This window comes from Phodopus roborovskii, unplaced genomic scaffold (assembly GCF_943737965.1).
Source record: "Phodopus roborovskii unplaced genomic scaffold, PHOROB, whole genome shotgun sequence".
NCBI classification, from domain to species: Eukaryota; Metazoa; Chordata; class Mammalia; order Rodentia; family Cricetidae; genus Phodopus; species Phodopus roborovskii.
The window spans coordinates 60,184,888-60,198,249 of NW_026126407.1; the positions used below are offsets into that span (position 1 = coordinate 60,184,888).

A 13,362-nucleotide genomic window follows, 5' to 3' on the forward strand; every position below is an offset into this window, starting at 1 on the left:
TTCATCAAGTGTAAAAGTTACTCTTCTGCTCTACACACCTATATGGCAAGTGTCAGCAGTTCCTTCCCAAGGGTATCCTCCTCATCTCCTCTAGCTCCCTCTCAAAACTCTCTCGCTTCAATAAGGATGTCCAGATCCTAGGACAGTGGTTGTGATGCACAGACTATCTGTCATCCCTTCCCTACTCCCACATGGAAGCTAAACCCCAAGCAGTGGTATCCATAAAGAGCTATTTGGGAGGCAAATAAGAGACCTGATTCCTTCAAAAGAAGCATGGGTGTGGCTGCTCAGTGGTGGTGCACACCTTTAATCCCAGAACTTGGGAGGTAGGACCAGCCTGTTCTACAAGAAGCATGGGTGCTTCCTCTCTCTACCACTCTACTATGTGACGACATGTGAGTGACAACTGTCTGAAAGGTGGTGTCCATGGATGGGTCCTTGATCTGGGCTTCCTACTCTCTAGAACCATGAGAAAAATGGGTCTGTTGTCTAAGCATGCATGGTCTTTGGAAATTTGTCACACCAGGCTAAGCTAACAGACAACAGGTAAAACCCACTCTGCTTAACAGAAACATATCTCAAATACCTAGGTAATTTGCCATGGAGATGAAGCAGAGTCCTGTGATGTAAGCGTCATACCCTGCCTCATGGAGCTGCTCAGAAGCTGTGTCATAGCTTGGAAAGCCTTCTGCACTTTCTAAAGAGAGAAAAAAAGAAAAAAAAAAAAAAAAAAAAAAAAAGAGTATTACCAAACATGAAAACTAGCAAGCATGGTGTCCTGCTGAATCCAAAATGCACTTTTATGTGTTACAGATGCAGATGTATCTGTACCTTATTTCTCAGTTCTGTGCACATAAGGCCTTATAATATGAGATAATAAAGTCCCTGAAAATGAGAACTTTAGTTCAGACCAGAGAAAGGTCTGTTTCCTTATCAAGGTTCGGTTGTCTGTAGAACTCCTCAGCCACATTGGCTGGAAACATTTGCAATCTTGTGTTTCCCATCCTGTGACAATTCCTACAGTACTGTTCTTACCATATATGTAGGACATAGCACATTAAGCAGGAGTCCTAGCTGGGTATGGTAGCCACACCTGTAATCTCTGCACTTGAAAAGCTGAGGCAGAAGAACCACAGCAAGTTTGAAGCTAGTCTAAGCTAAATTGTGAGTTCTAGCTAAACACTGGCTACAAAGTAAGACCCTATCTTTAAAAATAAATAAATAAACTAATAAAAACCTAGTAGGACTTAGAGGTCATACAGTGTTCATCACTCATGCACAATGTGACCCTGGGCAAGGCACTTTACCTCTAAGCCCCCAGTTTTATAAAAACGAGAGGATAATCAACCTTCCCTCATAATGCTTTTGGGGGACATCAAATGTCATGGTATTATTATAGGTTTTATCTAGTGCCTGGCACAGGTCATATGCTCATAACCATTAGTATCCCAGGTAGTCCCTATAAAACGAAGAGTCCAGCTGAATATTGGCAGGGCCCAAGCACAGTAAAGACAACAGCATACTACACCCCCAGAATAGGTCAAAACTTACTATAACACTGCCCTTAGTCCACAGGGCCACTACACTACAAAAATCATTTTATAAAATAATGCTGAGTTGTGCTGATACACACAAGTGCTCAGAGAATGTGAGAGAACCATCTGCTTTTGAGTAAATTCTCTACCAGAGAAATAGGAAAATAATAGAACAGGATACTGCTCTTACTCATAAGTAATTATTTCCTAGAATCAATCTTGAAATGTTAGAAAGGCCACTGCTTCATGAGAAACATGAGCAAAACTGATGATGGAAGCTCATACTCTCCAAATCAATTATTTCATTATACTGTTATACGAAGGGTATGGGTTTCCTTTCCCTCTATCTGCCCAGTATCTTCATACTTCCTTTCTTGGACTATTACCAAGAAGGGAAGCAAGGAGCTATGACTCTGTCTACCTTAATAACTCCCATCACCAATTTCTGAATCATTAGTGCTATTATGGGTGTCTTTAGCAGTTTTCTAGCCACTGGTAATGGAATGCTAATTTCTTGTCAGCAATACAATGTGCATAACAGGACCAAGGACACAGTGCCCCAAAACACATGGGTAGAGGTCACACATACCCACACAACCCATCTGATACCAAGAGTTCCTCCTGACTTCTGGCTTTCCTCAATGATATTTTTTCTCTGGCCCAAACTAGCTCTGAGGACAAAGAGGTGCACTCTCATCTTAGCAGCATCCCAGCTCTTGGGTTTTCTGAGACAGGAGATGTTTTTGTTGCATCTCTGATGATTAATCACTGGCTCTATCTTGCTAAAATAATGCACCAGATGAAAGGAGTTTTGAGAAAACTCCAAGCATTAGAATTAAAAGCCTTGAAACTTCTCTGTGAATCCTTACCCAACTCTATTAATATGATGCAAATGTACCTAGACGTGGAATTAGGATACCATCTTTATTCAGGAAACAGTCATCCAGCACAGGCATGAATCTTAACCCAGCTAAAGTCTACAAGCAACACAATATGGTTTCAGAGATGGTTCATATTCTTTCTATAGAACTTATCAGTGATTTCCAAAGTTTGAATGGTTCCAGGGTTAATATTCTTACCAACTTTAGGAGGGTAAAAAGGTGTTTCTTTTAACCGCTTTTCCAACTCTGCAAGGGATGTGTTGTTAATGATATCCTGCAAGGCAGGAGGTAGAGAATTAGAAAATTTCATCTCAGAACAAGAGATTAAGGAGAGCCACTTCAGGAGAAGCAAAAAAGCATCCTATACTACCCTCTTGTGACCTTAAGAGAAGCAGGAGCCAGTGTTTGTTCCACATGAAAAAAAGGCACACCAGCAAGACCAAGGTTGTACTGACAGGAATAATGACACCATATTAAAACCTACAAATGTAGGCAGGCCTAGTGTTACTCACCTGTAACCAGCTACTTGGGAAGCTGAGGAACAGGAACGAAGAGTGGAAGGACAACCTGGTTACTAAAGCAAAACCAGGAAAAAAACTGTGGAAGGGGGTGAAAAAAACAAGCTTCCAGGTTTGCTGGGGGTATGGGGGGATAACACAACTTTGGCAGGAACTGTGTTAGTACACTGCTCAAAGGCTCAGAAAGTTTCTAACTTCAAGGATTGCTGACAGGGACACAGAGCCAGAAGACACTGTCTCCGCATACTGCTCCGGAGGATGCAGAAAGTCCTTCATAAGCATATAAATGATCATACATTAGTTTAAATTATCTTTATTAGAAATTATTCCAAATATGTAAAATAAGGAGGCAGGTGGAGAAAGGACAAATTGATTGCATGTATAACCTATTCAAAAACTTAAAATACAGGGTGAGTGTAATGGTTCAAGCCTATAATCCCAGCATTCAGGAGGCAGAGGCAGAAGGATCTCAATGAATTCAAGGCCAGTCTGGTCTACAAAGCAAGTTCTAGGACAGCCAGGTCTACATAGAGAAACTCTTCCTCCAAAAAAAGGAAATACAAACATACATACTTAACATATAAAAAAATTAATAGCTAGTGTGGTTGTACACACTTGTCATCCTAGCACTAGAGAAGCTGACACAGGGAAGACTTGCTTGGGCTAAAAAGTAAGCAAGTACCTAAAAAACTAAAAGTAAATTTTAAAAAAATATGTATTTTAACATTTAGAAACTTACACTCAAAAAACAGAGGAAAAATAAAGATAACTTCACATTTTGATATATTTATTTCTGAACTTTTCCAATTACTCTTTTCTTTCTTTCTTATTTTTAATGTGTTTGAAATAACATTTAAATAGACCAGAATTCCAAATGTATTAGTGTTAATCCAAAAAAGTTTCACATAGAGCATCATGGCACATGCTTGCAAACCAACATATGGGAGGCAGAGGTAGGAGGGTCAGGAATTCAAGGTTACTACTCTCAGCTACAGGGTGAGTTCAAGGCAAGCCCAGATATACCAAGACTATGTCTCAAACAAACAAAAATTGCAAATTATTTATTATGATAGTTCAGATATAAATAATACCTTGAAAGGCTGTGTGCTGGCCATCAACTTAGTATCCAAGAGTCTGCAACAAAATAAATTTTAATAAGGTAAATAAAATATATATCAATATTTAAAATGTACTTCGTTAAAACATAAAAATACTTAAAGTGTTTCATGAATAAAAGACTTGGTGACATATACTTCATACATGACATACTTAAAAAACAGTTCATAAAGCTTAGAAGTGGACAGATGAAGCATACACTGGGCAGTGTGAACCTAGTGGTAATGTGGTTGATGAGCACAGTCCCATGTGCTGGCTTCACTCATCAGACTACTGTAGATAGAGCCAAAGGAACAGGCTCTATGCCTGTACCTGAAGAATGAGGATAACATCCATTTTGAAGGTGAGGTAACACTATATGTTTTCTGTTCTATGAGGTCTGCCCTCCCAAAACGGCCACCACTCACTGCTATCATCTGGTTTATACAATTTGAATTCTTATGGGGTCAAAATCTTCATTGGGAAGTTTCATGCTATTTACTGTGCCAGCTAAGCTCCACTGTCAAACTGGGTTTGGAATTACCTAAGAGGAAGTTTCCACAAACTTCTAGAAACCAGGAAAAAAAAATACACACACACACACACACACACACACACACGCAGTGCTGGGGTCTTCCTGGCCTGTGTGTATGTGGAGCTTGACTCTATGAGTGTAGTGAGATAGTCCTTCCAATATGAGCCTACATCCCTTTCCATTAGGACATACTGTACCCTCAAACTGAGAGCCATTTTAAACGTTTCCTCCCATGAGCTGATCTTCTCGGGTATGTAGTCACAGAAATGACAAAAAAGCAGAACACTTAACTACTCACTTACAGGGACCAGATATACTAAATAAGACACTAACCACTTAAAAATTCTATATATATATAAATTTAGTTCCACATAAACACTATGGCTAGTACAGCAATAGCACAGATGTAAGTATGACTAGCTGGCTACCCTCACTTGCCCTTCTTCAAAAGACCTAAAACTGTCTTACCATATAGGCTCCATGCATCTGACATGTGGATGATCACACACGTGACATATGACATAGCCAAATTAGCATGCAATGCAATGCTGACTGTGAAAAATACTAACAATACTGGTACTGATGATGAAGTTGGGGGAGGAGAGTCTCTAGCCATACAATTCTTAACTGAAGAGATAGTACTCTCAGTTGGGACACATCAACAATTGAAAAGGTACATCCACATGTGTGAATGGCCAGACCAGTCCTTCAGATAGAAGGATGCAGGACAGGAAAAAGGGAGGCATTAGCTACTTTCTACTTTCACGCTAAGTTAGAATCTGCCCTTTAATGGATGATCACACTAGTCATACATTTAAACAGTCAACTATGACAAATTTGGGGATGTTCAATCTATTAAATCCCTTCCCAACTTGTAGAACTGCCTACTTGTGTTGCATATACCTCAGTGAGTATCTCAAATATCAGGGGGCTCTTGAAGAAGGCTTACCTAGGGAAGACACATGTTGTCATCTCTTTAAACTCATTCAGGCCCTACAAAGCAAAAAAAAAAAAAAAAAAAAAAAAAACCTGTTACTGACTTTCAAGCAAACCAGAGTATTGTTAAACACACATGAGAGCAGCTCCAGCTCTCAGCTATTTTCTCAAATGTTAACCGTCATGCCTCACATGGGCCTCAAGCTGAAGAGTAAAATCCACTTCTAATTAAGAATTATTTCTTAAAAGCTACAGAGATGACTGAGAAGTGAAGAGCACTTGTTGCTATTTCAGAGGACCCAGGTTAGGTCCTCTAACAAACACAGTGGCTTACAAACACCCACTAACCTATTTCCGGAGATCCAATGCCCTACTCTGACCTCCTCAGGCACTAGGCACACATGTGGCACACACACATATATGCAGGCAAGACATTCATACACATAAAATAAAATAAATATACCTTAAAACAAACGAACTACTTTTTAAAATAAAACCTGAGCCAGTCTTGGCACTTGCAAAGACATACACAAATTTTTAATTAAGAAAAAAAAAGGGACAGTAACATGGCTTGACAGATTAAAGGTACCAGATGCCAAGCTTGACAACCCAAATTTAATCAGAGCCCCATATAGTGGAGAAGAGAACCAACTCCCACAGTTGTGTCTGACCTCCACAGCCACACCTCAGCAACACACATATATACACAAGAGAATAAACAAAATTAGAATTTTAATGCAGTAAAAATTAAATAAATAATGAATTTAGGAATATCTTCCATTTCTTACTGGGAATTATGAGGCTTAGACAAATAATTTCATAACCAAAAGATTCTATAGCTGAACAAAAGAGAGAGTGGTTCTGTCACATGTAAAGTACTGTACCCAAGGTACAGACTTATCCTAATAGTGACACTAACTAGTGTCACTACAGTGACTGATGCGGGAATGGTTGTACTGTAAAGCAGCTTATATCTCTGAGCCCATTTCTGGTTTTTAGTTAAAACGGCCATAAACACACAGACCTTGTAACATGTACATTATTCCTGCTCTAAGTATCTACATTATATTATTTCTTAGGTTTACTTTGATCAGGAATTCTAGAGCAGATATGAAAGTAATTTAGTTTTGAATTAGTTTATTTACATACATAATTGCCATGTTAGCCTGGGTAGTAACACTCGACCCTTTGTAAACTACACTTCTTTTCAAAGTCATTCATGCTTCATAGCAAGCTGCCATTTCCAATTATCTTTTCAAGCCTATAAACACAGACTGTATTTAGCTTGAAACACACACCAGCTTCTCAATGGCCCCCTTTTCATCAGTGGACAAAATATGAACAAGGCTAAGTCAAACAAAAAATGTCCTAATGACCACTGTTATTCATTCACCACCACTAAAAAAGCTTTACAAGCAAGGGCAAAGTAGAAATATGGCCACCTCCAGGGCAAACACAGAATTCTGGGCCAACACCTACAATGTCATGTTCAAGCATCAAAAGGCCCCATAAAAAAACTCTCCCCTAAATGCCAAGGCACGGACTCTTTCTTTTCATCCTGGCATGTGTGTGTGTATAGTATGTATATATTCAGTGTGAGCACAAGCCTGCTTCACTGCACTCATGGAAGTTAAAGCAATGTCTGATGTGAGCATTCTTCCTCCATCACATAAGAGCCACGGTCTCTTGTTCAATATATGCCAGGCTGTCTCAACCACAAGCTTCCAGGCATTTGCCTGTCTCCACCTCCCATATTGTGTTAAAATTATGGACTACAGATGGACTACTGTGAATAGCTTTACATTTATATTTTAAAAATACAGTACTAGGAGCTGGAGAAGTAGCTCAGCTAAGAACACTGGCTGTTCTTTCAGAAGACTGAGATTCAATTCCCAGAATCAACATGGAAGCTCAGAACTGCCTGTAACTCCAGTCCCAGGGGATCCAATGCCCTCTTCTGGCTTCTGAGGGTACCAGGCATTCAAGTGCTGCATAGTCATACAGGCAAGGCTTGGATGAGAATGACCCTCACAGGCTCACATATTTAAACATTTGATCCACAGTTAGTGAAACTATTTCAGAAGGAATAGAAGATGGACTTGGTAGAGGTGTGTCACTGGGTTTTGAGGGTTCAAAAGTCTATGTCAAGACCAATGTCTGTCTTTCTCTGTGCCTGCAGATCAGGATGTAAAGTTCTCAGCTACTACTCCAGTGTCATGCCTGTTTGCTTCTAACCATGATGATCATGAACTCACTGTCTGAAATTGTAAGCAAGCACCTAATTAAATGCTTTTTTTCTTTTTGAAGAGTTGCCTTGGTCATAGTGTTTCTTCAGAGCAATAGCACAGAGACTAAGACACAAGGAAAACACCTATGCTGGCTGGTCTTCTGTCAACTTGACACACAACCTAGAGTTATCTCAAAAGATGAAATCTCAATTGAGAAGATGCCTCCATAAGATCCAGCTGTAAGGCATTTTCTTAATTAGTGATTGATGGGGAGGGCCCAGGCCATTGTGGGAGGTACCATCCCTGGCCTGTTGTCCTGGGTTCTATAAGAAAGCAGGCTGAGCAAGACATGGGGAACAAGTCATTAAGCAGCACCCCTCCATGACCTCTGCATCAATTCCTGCCTTTAAATTCTTGCTGTGTTTGAGTTCCTTTGATGATGAACAGCAATATGGAAGTATAAGTCAAATAAACCCTTTCCTTCCCAATTTGCTTTTTGGTCATGGTGTTTTGTCAAAGCAATAGAAATTCTAACTAAGATAACACCCATACACAAAAAATATGTTTTTCATCTTAAACATGGTGCCAGAAAATATAATGTTCTATTATCTTCAATAGATTGCCTCCTATTGCTCTCATCATTTTTTTCATAGCTGAATAAAAGAACAATTTTCTCTCTCTGATAATGCAGTGGGGAGAGGAAAGTTAGTGGGGGGGGGGACTGGCTGGTTGGCTGGCCGTGTGTATAAGAGTATGATCACCCCAGTTTGATGAGATAAAACTGCGCTGTAATACAAATCACCTGCTTCCTGGTAGAATCTTAATTAGATTTCAAATTCACATTTTCTGAGCAGGCACATACTAAAGTGAATCTTCCTCAGATCTAATCATTTAGAATTTGTTGCGCCACGTAACCCAGAAAAACGATATGTAACATGGAGGCACCAAAACCCTGACGCACTGGCCACAGAACAGTTGGAGTCTAGCAAGGCAGCAGGCAGAGAAGAACTGTGTGGCAGGAAAGCTACAGTAAAACAGGCACAAGTAATCATGCACCCACACCACACAAAGTGCTTAGGAAACACCTCAGCCTGTGCTGGGAACATGGAGCCTCAAAGAGGGTGGACAATAAGATATCCAGCTCCAAAGAGTCAACCAATAGCAGATGAAGAATGTGGGATTACTGGGGAATTTCGGACAGGTCGGTATGAAGAGAGCCACACAGCCAAAGACACTCATCTGTTCAGTCAGTATTTGAGGACTTCCATGTGCCTGCCTGTTGAATGTCCAGAAGCACAACATTAAATATGTTTTCTCAGTCCTCTTGGGAACTTCATTACTTTATAGTGAGGAAAGAAGTTGCTCCGATGGTCTCCCTGGCCAGTGAGAAATGAATGGCTAAAACAACCATTAGCTCTTTAGATAGACGATTCAAATGTCTGACCATCACTTTTGCTAGAACCCTTGCATCCTATTGGATGAAGGAGCTGTCATGGAAGTGGTGGCAACCTTAAGACCAAAGCCATAGGACAAGGGACAAAAAGACCCACTGTACAAGTAGTTGAGTATATATCCTCCAGAAGATTATCGAAGGATTGATGAAACAATATGATTTAGGAAACATCTAGAGAGATTACAGATATGTAAATAAGACCAAATTCTTACAGAAGAGCCAAATCTTCCAAAAAGCAGCAAAACAGGAGTCCAACCGCAAGTAATTCAAAGCAGGGTCTAGGACAGGAGATAGGGAGCAGACTGTAATCCTAGCACTTGGGTCTGAGTTCAAAACCAGTCTGGACTACATAAAAAGGGGTAGGAGAGACAGCTCCTGGATAAGAACGATTGCTGGAAATAGATCCATATCTATTGCCATGCACAAAACTCAAATCCAATGGGATGAAAGAACTCAATAAAAATCCATCCACAAGATGTGCCTATCACCATGGGACCATCCTGAGTGCCTGCCTGCCAGATCTTTGACGGCCATCGCCGAGCCACTGCCAGATGAGACCTGCTAGAGAGTTTGGACTACCCAGAGCTAAAGACATCAAACTTCAGACCAACCTAAGCCCACCGGGGGAGTACCATAGAGAGAGACCCCACCTGCAAGAAAAGATGGGAAGATGGCAATAAAAGAAAACACCTAACAATAGAAAGACAAGCATGACACCACCAGAATCTAGGGATTCTACACCAACTAGACCTGAACACCCCAAAGCAGATGAATCAGAAGAGAATGACTTAAAAAAACAATCTTCATAAAAATGATAGAGGCCCTCAAAGACAATGTGAGAAAATCCTTAAAGAAATGAAAGAAAGAAAAAAACAAACAAAAATTTGGAAGAAATTAACAAACCTCTTAAAGAAAATACAGAAAGCCAAGAAAAAATAATTCAACAGGTGAAGGAAACAGTTCAAGACTTAAAAGCTGAAATAGAAAAAATAAAGGCAACACAAACTGAAGGAATGCTGGAAATAGAAAAATTGGGCAAACAATCGGGAACTACAGACACAAGAATAACCAACAGAATACAAGAGACGAAAGAGAGAATCTCAGGTGCTAAAGATAAACTAGAGAAATAAATTCATCCAACCAAAGAAAATCTTAAATCCAACAAATCCTTAACATGAAACATCCAGGAAATATGGGATACTGTGAAAAAGCCAAACCTAAGAATAATAGGCATAGAGGAGAAAGAAGAAGCCCAGCTCAAAGGTGCCGAAAACATATTCAACAAAATCATTGAAGAAAACTTTCCCAATCTGAAGAAGGACATGCCCATGAAAGTACAAGAAGCATACTGAAACCAAATAGGCTGGACCAAAGAAAAGAGACCCCTCCACACATAATAATCAAAACACCCAACATACAAAATAAAGAAAGAATATTAAGAGCAGGGAAGGAAAAAGGCCAATTACATATAAAGGCAGACCTATCAAAATTACACCTGACTTTTGCATGGAAACTATCAAGACCAGAAGGTCCGGGATAGATGTTCTACAAGTACTTGAAGTCCACGGATGCCAGCCCAGGTTACTATAACCAGCAAAACTCTCAATCACTATAGACAGAGAAAACAAGATATTTAATAACAAAGCCAGATTTTCACAATACCTACCTACAAATCCAGCCCTACAGAAAGTTCTGGAAGGAAAACTCCAACCCAAGGAAATTAACTATGGTCACAAAGACCTACGCAATAGATAATCCCAGTTCACCAGAACCCAAGCATAAAGCAGGACAAATATATTCACAATACCACTGCCAACAACAAATCTAAAACAAACAAGTACTAACAATCAATGGTCCTTACTTACCCTCAACATTAATGGTCTTAACTCGCCTATGAAAAGACACAGGCTAACAGAATGGATATGAAGACAGAATCCATCCTTCTGTTGCATACAAGAAACACATCTAAGCTTCAAAGACAGACATTACCTCAGGGTAAAGGGTTGGGAAAAGATCTTCCAATCAAAGGGACCCAAGAAGCAAGCAGGTGTGGTTATCCTAATATCTAACAAGTTAGACTTCAACTCAAAATCAATCAAAACAGATGAAGATGGTCATTTCATATTCAACAGAGGAGAAATCCATCAGTACAAAGTCTCAATTCTAAACTTCTATGCCCCTAATACAAAGGCACCCACACTGGGGAAAGGAAACACTACTAAAACACAAAGCTCAAATAAAACCTCACACACTGATAGTAGAATACTTCAACACCCCACTCTCACTGCTAGACAGGACCACCAGTCAGAAACTTAACAAAGAAACAAAAGAACTAACAGAAGTTATGTCTCAATTGGGTTTAACAGACATCCATAGAACATTCCATGCAAACACAAAAGAATATACCTTCATCTCTGCTCAAAATGAAACCTTCTATAAGATCGACGACATACTAGGCGACATAACAAACCTCACCAAAAAAAAAAAAAAAAAAAAAAAAAAAAAAAAAGGTATAGGCCCCTGTATCTTATCACACCACCATGCTTTAAAGTTGGAATTCAACAACAAACCAAATCGCAGAAACCCTACAAACTCATGGAAACTGAACAATGCGCAATTGCACCATACCTGAGTCAAAGAAGAAATTAAGGACTTCCTAAAAGTCAACAAGAATGAAGACACAACATACCCAAATTTATGGGACACCTTGGAAGGTGTTTCCTCCAAGGGAAGTTTACTGCGCTAAGTGCCCATATGAAGGAAACGGAGGATAGTCACATTAGAGAATTAACAGCACAACTGAAAGCCTTAGAACAAAAAGAAGCAAACTCATCCAGGAGGAGTAGACACCAGGAAATAATCAATTTGAGGGATGAAATCAATAAAGTAGAAACCAGGAAAACAATACAAAAATCAATGCAACAAACAGTTGGTTTTTCGAGAAAATCAACAAGATAAACAAACCTTTATCCAAACTAACGAAAAAGCAGAGAGAGAACATGCAAATTAACAAAATCAGACAAAAATAGGGGAACGTAACAACAGCCACTGAGGAAATCCAGAAAATTTTCAGGTCATACTTTGAAAACCTGTATTCCACAAAAATTGAAAATTCAAAGGAAATGGACAAATTTCTGGAGAAATATCACTTACCAAAATTAAATCAAGATCAAACAATAAATAGACCTAAAACCCATAATGAAATAGAAGCAGTCGTCCAAAGCCTCCCAACCTAAAAAAGCTTAGGGCCAGATGGCTTCAATGCAGAAATCTACCAGAAATTCAAGGAAGAGCTAATACCAATACTCCTCAAATTGTTCCACACAATAGAAACAGAATGTTCATTACCAAAATCTTTTTATAAGGCCACAATCATCTTGGTACCCAAACCACACAAAGACACAACTAAGAAAGAAAACTACAGATTAAAATTCCTGATGAACATTGATGCAAAAATACTCAATAAAATACTAGCAAACTGAATCCAAGTAAACATCAGAGAAATCATCCACTATGACAAGTAGGCTTCATCCCTGGGTTGCAGGGATGGTTTAACATACAAAAATCTATCAACTTGATCCACTATATAAACAAACTGAAAAAGAAAAACCACATGATCATCTCCCTGGATGATGAAAAAGCCTTTGACAAAATTCAACAGCCTTTCATGAAGAAGGTCTTGGAGAGATCAGGGATAACAGGAACATACCTAAACATAATAAAAGCAATATACAGTAAACCAACAGACAATAGGATAGTTTACATAAGTAACCCAAAAAACTCTACCAGGGAACTCCTACAGATGATAAACACCTTCAGCAAAGTAGCAGGATAGAAGATAAACTCATTTAAAAAAAAAAAAAAAAAAAACAGTAGCCCTACTTTATTCAGAGAAACATCGATCTTTACAATAGCCACAAACAACATAAAGTATCATGGGGGTAAGAATGAAATTAAAGAAGATACCAGGAAATGGAAAGATTTCCCATGCTCTTGGATAGGTAGGGTAAATATAGTAAAAATGGCAATCTTGCCAAAAGCAATCTACAAATTCAATGCAATCCCCATTAAAATTCCACCACAATTCTTCACTGACCTTGAAAGGATAATAAACAACTTTATAGGGAAAAACAAAAGACCCAGGATAGTAAAAATAACCCTGTACAATAAAGGAACTTCAG

The 13,362-nt window shown here is 39.1% G+C and overlaps 1 protein-coding gene across 5 annotated transcripts in view; it reads right to left on the bottom strand.

Annotated features, from left to right (window-relative positions):
- Parn (poly(A)-specific ribonuclease) overlaps positions 1 to 13,362 on the bottom strand; it is a 163,883-nt gene that overhangs the window by 122,685 nt on the left and 27,836 nt on the right. For all 5 annotated transcript variants that reach the window (XM_051181461.1, XM_051181460.1, XM_051181459.1 and 2 more), the window contains 4 exons: positions 5,514 to 5,557; positions 4,026 to 4,068; positions 2,615 to 2,690; positions 587 to 697 (listed from right to left, as the gene is read on the bottom strand). In XM_051181461.1, coding sequence (XP_051037418.1) covers positions 587 to 697; positions 2,615 to 2,690; positions 4,026 to 4,068; positions 5,514 to 5,557 — 274 coding nt within the window. The remainder of the gene's footprint in view (positions 1 to 586; positions 698 to 2,614; positions 2,691 to 4,025; positions 4,069 to 5,513; positions 5,558 to 13,362) is intronic.